At 42.9% G+C, this 10,804-nt stretch overlaps 1 protein-coding gene across 1 annotated transcript in view; it reads right to left on the bottom strand.

Annotated features, from left to right (window-relative positions):
• Positions 1-997: 997 nt before the first annotated feature.
• Positions 998-10,804, bottom strand: part of LOC147685089 (uncharacterized) — a 110,907-nt gene continuing 101,100 nt past the window's right edge. Inside the window, exon 4 of the mRNA XM_086940964.1 lies at positions 998-1,234. Within this exon, the coding sequence (XP_086797090.1) occupies positions 1,136-1,234 (99 nt within the window). The 3' untranslated portion in view covers positions 998-1,135. The remainder of the gene's footprint in view (positions 1,235-10,804) is intronic.

Here is a 10,804-nt window from a genome sequence, read left to right as displayed (position 1 = left end):
TATTTAACCCTTGTCAAACACCTCCCGCTCTCCTCACCAACATGTTAGTTTGGAATCCGCCGCTGGGAAGTCTTCGCTTCACTTCGATTAAATTTGATCAGCCGCTGCAGGAGAAGGTAGGACGGGAAATCTTCTGTGTTGTCCTGTTGAGGTCGTTTCGCTTCGTTTCCAATCGTCGCCAGTATAATGTAGTTGAAGAAACCAATAATACGAGTAGATAGGTAGTCGAGTTGAACAGAGTGGGTTTATTACAACCTCAGCCAAGCACAGCCACAAGTAACTGCCTAATACAGAATCCTGCAGGCAAGTACATTCTCAGAACCAAGAACGATGGGGAGAATGACATAGCTTAAAGGGGAAGGAAGAGACAACAGGAGAGAACATCACATCTCTCAGCACCGGGACACCCCCGACGGGGGTAGCTGCGCGCTTTATAAGCTTCTTAAATAATAAATAAGCTGGTGTGCCTGGTGCACACAGGGAAAGTGCAACAAATTATGTTGAATGTGCTGCTCTCAGTTCAGTCACGAACTCACGCTGCCACAGGGCAGCGCATTCAAGAGAAATACAGAGCAGCTGTTTAAAAGCTGCTCTGTGTTTTCTCTGTGCAGGCAGCAACTTGCCTGCACTTTTTTAAGAGGGATTAAAGATTTCCGTGCAGGCGAGTTCAGTGAGTGACTCCACCCGCCTGCAGGCAGGGGGCTGGGGGGCAATGAGGCAATGGGGCCCTCTTTCATTCCTCCAGAGAGCTACCTTTAGGAGGTGCGCTGAAAGTCCGCCACAAATGAGGGAATGCCGTCTAATGGTAGTGCTATCGCATGTGCAACAGTGCTATCTGTATTACAAAGGTGATGCTCAGCAATGACTTTTCATGCCTCCTCCAGAAACAGAATCCTAGAATAAGACCGTTTTTGACAAAAGGATACATCAGAAATGCATGTTTTAAATATAATATTTAGACACAATTTGCAAGTTTAAATGGACTAACGCATAACAATTAGAGTATTAGCATATTTATTGATTTAAAATTCCAACAGAAAATGTCAACACAGCGCTAGTGGAGATCTGGAACTGAGCTGGTCGGATGGATAGTCTCAGCAGTCTTCACCTTATGTCAAATCCGGTGCCTTCCGGTTTAATAGGTTAAATGATGGAGGAGCGTACCAGCATTTGGATATATCGGCCATATATTGGGGTGCAGAGTCTCACATGACTGCAATTGAGAATTCTGAAACTAAAAAGAAAGAATAATTACATTAACGACATTCTCTTGACATTAGTCAATGGAGAATAATACATCTCTATGGACAGAAACGAGATACAAACAGATCAATACCCGTCTCCCACACGCACTACGGGCATATTTATGACCCTTTTGGCGCAGGGCAACACAGCATGTCACCTTGCTGAGCTGCCCTGCGTCACAAGGAGAGTTCAGGGATGCACCTTATTTATCCAATACGGTGCATTCCTGACCTTTCCCCTTGCAGTGGCGCCATTTTGGCTGGAGGATGGAGGTATACCTGGTCTGCACAGATACCTCTCGGCTGGTAAATACAGCTGGCTCCTCTGAAATAGGTACTGAAAAGAAAAGGTGACCCCAGCACCAAAGCAGTCTGTATAGCATATAGTTAATCAAAGGACCATAAAGTTTCAGAATAAATGTAAACATGCTTTGAGCTAAGACAAAAAAAAAAGGAGATAGACAAAATTTGGGAGAAAAAGAAAGACAAAAGGGAACCAAAGAGAGGGAAGGATGCAGAAAGATAGATTTAAAAAAAACATGGTCAATGTGATAGACTGGAAACATAAAGCCTAAACCAATCGTCCCATAGTTCCCAGAATTTTGTTCGCTTGACAAGTTTATTAGCCCGGTCAAGATATGAGATTCTTTGAATAGAGCGAATCCATTCGGTGTCAGTGGGGGGACAAGGGAGGATACACTTAACACACCGTGGATATGTGTGCTGAGAGGGAGCATGAAGGGTGCCTCTGTTGTAGGCAGGATTGTTTTTATGCAGGGAGGGTCACCTTCCTGCTCAAAAACAATCTTCAGAGGTGTTTGCCTCTTTCTATGCGTGCTGAAGAATGCAACACACATAGAAAGAGGAAAAAACAAGGAGAAATAAACCTATTTCTCCTTGCTATGCCTCACCTGGGGAGTCGTATCTTTTTGGCACCTTCCCAGGTTTACCAGGTTTAGTAAATCTAGGAATGCATCAAAAACCATAGGAGTTGCGTGGGAACACCCACACAATGCCCATCGAATGCCTCCCTTGCGCAGAGTAATGCAACACAGCGATTTGCACTGTATTGCATTACTCCATATTTTTTAAGCCATTCAAAGCCACGCATGGTGGCTTTGTGTGGCTTCAAACATATGGCGTGGTGCATTCTAGTTTTCTCATCACTCATTTTCCCTCAAATATCATCCACCTTTAGAGCAGGTTTTGTGTACAGCTCACAGGTTTAGAATTTGTGGGTTTGACCTGGAGTGGAAGTTGTAACAGGCATGAAGGCGACGGATGTGCTGAAGTCGGAGGTTGTATCACAGAATAAACTACACTCATCCATACTACAGCCTGAGTATCTGGCCAGGAACTGATGGTGAGTGAAATATCAGGTGAAACCTATGGGTTACATGAGGACATATCCACACAGATACTTGTGCAGGTTGTGAAAAGCCCTGGACATGATTCTTAATTAGAATTTAGCATGAAATCATCTGTATTCGTTTTTAACATGGCCTAACTGCTTGTTTACTTTAATTATCAATCAGTGGTCATTTTGGCACCTGTCAAACACATTTTAAAGTGTTTTTCTTGCATTAAGGGCCAATTCCGATGTCGGACGGAGTGGAGTTCGTCTGACATCGGTCAGGAATCGTAACCAACCGACCTACTGTCGTCTGTTACAGACCTGCAAGTACGATGCACCCGAACCCCGTTCAGTCGCACTCGTATATTTCACAATGCGAGCATGCATTCCGAATGAAATGCATGCTTGCATTGTGAAATGCAGAGGTACAGTTCATCCTTGCACCGGGTGGCAGGCACCCCAAGGCCACCATTCGGCAGTCTTGCACTCACTGGGGCCCTACTGGGGGCCCTATTGGGGGCCCCCAAAGACAGTTTACGACTGTATTTTCGTGCCGGAAAGACCAGCACGAAAAGGCAGTGGGAAACTTCCATCGTATTCCCTCGGTCGGCCGGGAGAGTACTGAAGGGTTTCCAAGCCCGTCGTAAGCCATCAGGAAATTTGAGTCGGATTCCTTTCCGACCGAGCCCATTGGAATGGCTTGGTCGGAAAGGAATCCAAACAGCACGTTCCGATGTGGGCTGAAGGCTCCAACCGTCGGTCGGAGCCCTTCCGTCCGACATCGGAATCAGCCCCTCAATGTTGAAAGTATGTACTAATAAAGGAAAAAATCTTGAGGTCATTTTCCTAATTTTTGTTTCGGCAGGGACATTAAAATACCGGCTGTGCCAATGTAAAACCGGCCAGGTGGCACCCTAGTTACACAAGGAGTGCATTGTACTGACTTCAGTCTCTGGATAACTCTTTTTGCATAGTGATTTCAGAATCTGTATTACTACTAATGTGGAACATCAATTCCTGGTCAAATGGACATGGCCATACTCTGATGAATCCGATTCTACTCACTGAGAAAATAAATAATAGATAATAAATGTAGAATCTGAAAAATCTGAAAGCTCCAGTGCAAAAGCAGTTTCTACTATCATGTTCTTATGCTTGTTCACATGCTCATAGTCAGCAGGGTTACCGCCTGCCAAAGGGGCACATTCTGGTTAGGGATTGCAAAATTCAGGACAAAGAGTAAAAATTCAGGGCAAAATTCCACTTTACAGACACATCTGTGTAAGTCAAGTGGTAAAATAGCAGTAAGTATTAGAACAGTGACCCTCCACCCAGAGCAAATTCAATCATAATCCGAAGTACACTGCATTATATGCAAACAGTGATAAAATAGAGGCCATGACAAAGGAAATTAAGTGGCGTTCGACCCTAGATAGGTCTTCGGCCTACCCCCAGATGCCTTGGACCCTGACAGGTAGAACATCACTGATTTCATTAGTCTTTTTGGCTGTTTTCAGTTCCCTCATAGGTCCTTTCAACTTGCTTTGGCATCTACTGTTTTTCAGACACTTTTGACAGAATTGTTGGGAGAGATGTAGGGAGTTACCCAAAATGTAAATCAGTGGAAGCAATTGCTGTAAGGAAAATCCACAATCTTTATTATGATTAGCTGAGCTCTACTTGAAATGTGTTCATAAGTTCTTAGAAAACAATACCAAGTGAGACATCTTTTGCAGAACATAGAAACATTTGTGTAGTCATTTATAATATACCCTTTTTCTCTAATAAAATAGAGGACCCCAACATCCAAAAGGGTAGGGTACCGGGCGACAATTGTCAAAAAAAGATTCCCTTTTGGGTACAACTTTAAGTCATAAAGCAATAACTATCACATCACATTCATCCCGGAGCAATAAAGGAAAAGTCAATTAAAACAAGGACAATTTATTCAATACAATACAATTCATTAAAAAAGACTGTTCATTTTTGTACAACAGACACAAATAAAAATCACATTAAAATGCCATTACATAATACATTAACATCTTGCAAATGGGAAGCAAAGCTTAAGGAAAAAATGTATCCTATTCACATGAGGTAAGTACATTGACCATAATCAGGATCACACTCTGATCTCAAATTGTTTTTTTCTTTTTCCAGAGTTACTTTTTGCAAGGAAGGATATTAACTGAAAGCAAAACCATTGCAGCAACTGATATGAGTGAAGGATGGTTAGAGCCGATTTTTACCCAAGTGCAACACAGCAAATGATTATATTTGCTTCTCGGTCACAGTCGGATGCTGACGAGAAGTACTGTGTTATTGACAGGGCTGTGTTAGTGTGCATGTGGGCCCTGGATCCATTTTCAAATTCATTTTGGGGGAAAAAATGCCCTCATGAGTGACCATAAGTCGCTGATAAAATTGTTGACAACCCATGGGTTGTGAATATTTCCTACTAGGATTGAGAGATTAGCCATGCAGTTACATGATTATAAATATGAAAAGAGGTATAAACCAGGTGCAAATAATATTTTTGCAGATTTGTTGATCGGGTTGCCAATTTTAATGAAGGAATTTAATAAGAATGAGTGGAATAAGTATAGTGTTCCCATCTGCTTGGCGTGGATCAGGGGAAGAGTGAAGCAATAGCCAAGGATAAGCTAGTACTAGCGTATGGTGCAAATGGGGAGTTGGCAGTGATTAGGGAACATGTAAGGTATAGTTGGCTGTAAAAGTAGTTTTTACAGTAATTGTTAGAAAAAACATAAAAACATAATGGGAGGTTTCAGATGAACTTAATGAAGAATTTTGTTTTTGCTGACAGGAGATAAAGTTATTCTGACAAATGAATTGAGAAAAAATGTGTTTCACTGTGTCATGATGAACACATGGGTATATCCAGAACATGAAAAAGGAGCTAGAGATTTATATTTATGACCCGGATTGGCAGAATAGATGAAAGACATTAAAGCGACAACTTTGTGCCATGGAAAGTTCCCACAATGCTTTACAGTAAAAGGAACAACTTTGAAGTGCACAGATGTCTGAAGAAAGACTTCAGGTCCATTGCAGTAAGGTTTAACTAGTGACGTCTGTGCAAGGAAACATGATAATAGTGGCGTGTTCAAGTGGTGTGCATGAAGTTACGAGGTGCAGGAGAGCATTGGAATAATGTCTGTAGACTTGCATATAATAAGCAGTAATGACTGGATGCTATTTGGGTCTTCATGAGAATAGATTTAGGTTTTCCATTTTTAGGTTTGGACAGTCTGGTTGGAGTCTGTTAAAAGGTCCTGTACCCCTTTGATGTTTTTACCAAATGTAGCTAGTTCGGTTGGCTCCATTGTGGTAACAACAACATTCCTAGCCTCGTTTCCATTTCTTATGCTGTGGCTTGGGAAAAGCAGCTTTAAAAGGAGCATCCGGCATGGGGCATCTTTAGGCAGCAGCACAATATATGGTCGAAAGACTCAGTTTTGTAGCCACACAGCCTGCACTTCACAATCTTGTAAAGGACTGGCCAATTTGTATTTATTTCTTTAATTTTCAGGCCCAAAATCCTTGCGACCATAATTTGTTTGAGACAGGCTTTCCCAATTGAGCAGTGAAGGTATGGTTGCAGCCTGAATATTGTACGAGGTTGCCAGTGCTTCCAGTATCGGTGTGCTCTTCAATTTGGCACGTTGCTTGATCTTGACAGTACCTTTATCTGCTTTTTCAAAATAGTCTTGAATGCTGTGTGCGGGACCAATAGCTTAGTCAGTACTGACAGGTCTGATGAATCATTGAAATAAATGGATCAAGAGCTACTCCTGGTTTTAAATATGTGCTGGAGAACAGATTTCAGGGTGTTGGGCGCAGCAGTAATGCACCTGTTGTACTATTTTAGGAAAGCACCCACATTGGGCATAGGTGATTGCTGGTAGGAGGGTGGCCCTCAATATCCTTCTTATTGGAACTGAAGAGGGACTCTCTTGTATGGTGTTATGCTGGCATAGTCTGGTGATGATTACTGCGGCTTTTCGTTGAGGTGGCTCAGCTAGATTTTGGTTCTGCCATTTGCAGAGAGCCATACGCCTAGGTAGTTATATGATGTTGTCCTTGTGATTTTTAAAGGGCCCATTTTCCAGCAGTAGTTTGAGATATTAGATGTCCTGCCAAACGTTATAACTTTTGTTTTCAACTCCTTTGCCCTCGTTTTCTTTGCCTCATTATACTTATGAAGGGAAATTAGGGTTTTCTGAATCACAATTTTAGAGTGGTCCAAGAGGAACAATATCATCTGATATTGAAGTATGGTGAGTATGGTTGAAAAGCAACTAAGGGAGAGAAAAGTGTTTGATGAATCCAAGAAACTGATGCAAGTGATGAGAAATACCCTGAGGATGCAAGGTGAGGAAGGTGTGAGACTTGAGCCAACAAGCCTTGGTAAGGAGAGATAGAGAATCTTGTTGAGACATTATGGTGGGGAGTGGTAGTGATGGCAAAACATATTTGTGGTTTGAAAATAAAGCAGTAAGGGGAGGATGGAAGTGAAGTAATGAAGGATATGTGTGATGGAACTGAAAGGTCATCTGCTGTACTTATGACTGCTCTGAAAGTGGCATCTGGAGCAGAAATTGGAGCAATAGTTGTTGACAGTATCGTTTAGGGAACAAAGTTTGTCAATGAAACAGACAGTTTGTGGTGAATGGTTCTGCCAATACACATTTCTCCATTAAGCAATAATCCACCTTTTGAGCAGATTGTGTGTACAACTCCAAGTAGTAAAATATGTGGGTTGAAATGTTGATTGAAGTTGGGAAAGACCTGGAAGTGACATCGCTAGGGGAATATGTACTTGAGTCAGAGGTTGTAATAAAGAATAATCTACTTTCATGCATACTACAGAATAAACGTCTTCTATAGATGGCTGCAATGTGGATGGATATTGCCACAAATTAGCTCAATGCATTTCTTATCTGGGCATTGTAAATTTGCACTTATATTTTAGTGTAATAGATCCCATGGCCTTGTTCATTGGACTGCTTCTCAAGGACTGGTCGATGACTGTTTAATTTTTTAGCTCACTAACAAGCAAGCCAATGTTATGACCAATTACTGTTTAATGTACTTCTGTGTCAGACAAGGTAGATGGCGCGGAACTACTTTCATGCATGGCCGTGAAGTTGTTTTGATGGCAACAGTATTTACACATCGCAAGTCACAACAAAAACAAACTGAGTGGAAAATTCCACTGTTGCTTCAGACACAGAGATAGCATAATGACAGTTTGTTTACACTGTCCAGGTTATGATGACAGATTCATTCTCACCAAGTTAACATACTGTTGCCCAGGGGACAGGCGACAGCACAACATGAGCTGTTTCCGATATTTATACCTATCTGTTTATTTGTAGTATATATATTTATGACGTAGCCAGAGAGCAGTGGCATGCTTTAAATAAAATATAACAATATTTCCCTTTATATCTATAAAATTTGAGATAGTGAAACTTACTTCTGTTGCAACATCGGGAATAAGGGTCACGGACTGCATCCCCCTGGCTCCCCTTCCATTGCCGCGCCCACGCAGCATCACGGATGTGCCCGGAGATGGATAAAGTTGAACGTGAGCCCCTGCTGTGCAGGACGCGCCCGGGCTGTGCCTGGGCCAAGGGCCGGCACATCCACGCCGTCATTGCCCGGAAGAGGCTGGGCTGGACCACCCTCCTGACATCTCTTCTTAGTCGTTCACGTCTCAATATTCATGACATCTCCGACAAGGAAAAAGGTTCTGTGCTAAGATAGCGGCTCTTTGAATCACTATTAGTCTCCCCTTGTGGGCTACTTGTTGGCTGTGTTTCCTCATTTTTCATTGCTGTCAACCTGAATTGCAATGGGGAAGCGAAAAGTTTCTGTGGGAGGATCGAGGGACGTTTGTGAAAAGAAGGCGAAGAAGAAAGAACTGACCCCAAGACCAGATGAAGGGGTACTAGATTGTATAGACAGCTTATTATCCAAATGCGAGGGTCTTCTTGATACAACCTTCATCAATACGTCACGTAAGTACACCAAGTCACAGATACCTAGAAGCCCTACGTATACTGGCCGTATACCAGCTATGTTTAAAAGGGCAGTTAGCAGGAATCCGGCACTTGGCGCTCCTAACGTACCACCCAAGAGACCTGTAAGCGGGGACATCACGGCCAAGAGACAATGGCTAATCTGCCTGTTTTTCCTAGTAGCAATACTTTTACTCCACTCTGAGGGCATGTAGAACCACCCGTTACCCCTACTTGCCCAGGAAGTGAAGTGCAAAAAGAGGGTACTGAGGCTAGTATAAACCACACAAGGAATGTCCAATCTGTAGTACGTCCAGTCTTGCACTAAAATAGTCTAGACACAAATAGCAGAGACAGTCAACCAAACCACACAAATGCCATGTTAATTGAGGCACCCTCTTAAAGATTACTAACCCTGCAAATAATAGATCTAGTGCAGGAAATTAGAGCTAAAGTAACTGTTGGCAGCTTCTCTGATTCTCTAAGGAAGGTACTTATAGACGTGCAACATGTAAATAAACAATTGGGATCCCATCCAAATTTCATATCTAACAACAAGGGGAGGGGGTGGACCATGTAAAACAGCTATCTGGGTGTCCCACAAGACATAGCATGAGTAGAGTAGGCAGAGAAAATGTAACTATGTGTGCTAAAGTCAATCTCCCAGATCCTAGACAATCTAGGGTAACTCAAAATAGGATAGGCCTCCAACAATCTTTTAAACCTATTGAGGCCCTAGCCCCCCACTAGATCCTGTTTATCATCAGGCAAAGACGACTCTAGCTACGCAAACTGCCGTTAGAACCCCAGACATGAGACAAATAGTACACTTGACAAATGTGCCAAGGCTCCTACCCAGTCTTTCCAAAGAGGATGAAGGATCCCTAATAAATAGGTGCATTCATTGGATCCAGCAGGCGAGAGGGTGCCGGTCTGTAATAAGGGATGACATTATGGGGGCTAAAAGATACTCTCATCTGGGCGCTGTCCTTGATGTTATTACACTTACACTATCACACTGAGATCTTGTTGAGAATCTGGTTGCCTTTGATATCCGTACCCAACACCTCACCAGAACCAATATTCGTCTCAAACATAATCCTCCGGAAACGGTTTTAAAGACAAATCTAGCCCATCCCATAACATCCCATATTGGTGCGTCACCTCTACGAGAGATAGATTGAAGGTCTCTCACTCCCACGATTGTTCGTACCCAGGTCACCAAGCCAGCATACATCAGTGAGTTTATTGTCTCCCACCCAGAAGTAAAATCTTCTCTGGAGCCTAGTTGCCCCACTAGAGCAAAGAGTGAGGTGGGTTGCACACCAGGGACCGTAGATCCTAGGGAAAGGATGATATTAGATTTACATCCAACATCACATAGAATAGCACTTTTATCAGCTGAGGTCTAAGGGTGTTTCCCCTGAATGGAACACCCTCGTCAAAAGGTATGACATGCGCTTTCCAGGAAACTTGGTCAGTAGAACCAGTTCATCACCCAGGGTATTTAAACTATTATATTCCAGCTATTCATGGTGGCAAGGGTTGTCCTTCGGGGTGGATTAACAATATGGGTCTGTCAGGACATTGGTCTTCAAATACAAGTACTCCAGACCGAGAGTAAGGACATTCTCGCCATTCGGTTGGAGACTGGCCCCTATGGTAACATCGATATTTACAACGTATACGCGAAAGGACTTAGCAGGGGCGGAGGTCCGAAACTATATTGGCCTTAAGTGAACTCCCAGATAATCTTTCTTTGGTTGCTTCTGTTGTTTATAGCGGGGGACTTTAATTCGACCTCTGAGCCTCTTGACAGTGAGGAAAATGACCTGGCAGGGTAGGAAGATGCGCAGTGGGGTATCCCATGTCCTAAAATATCTCCAATCAAAAGATGGTCAGAAGTAGCTATTCAACTAAAAGCTACTTGTTTGGAATATGACTTAAGGGCGGCCAATAGCCGAACCATACCTGATAGGCAAGGGGTTGACACGTTCAACAACGGCCACCATTCAAGCCGCATTGACTATCTTTTAATTAGTTTAAAACAATGGCATACCCTCGAGGATATGGTAGTGCTGGACGATGTGTGGAGAGTGATCACAATCCACTATGCTCAGCATTAGAATTCAGGAAATCACATGAACCAACACAAACCC

Source organism: Lissotriton vulgaris, chromosome 10, assembly GCF_964263255.1.
Source record: "Lissotriton vulgaris chromosome 10, aLisVul1.2, whole genome shotgun sequence".
NCBI lineage: Eukaryota > Metazoa > Chordata > Amphibia > Caudata > Salamandridae > Lissotriton > Lissotriton vulgaris.
This window is presented reverse-complemented; position numbering and strand designations above follow the sequence as displayed.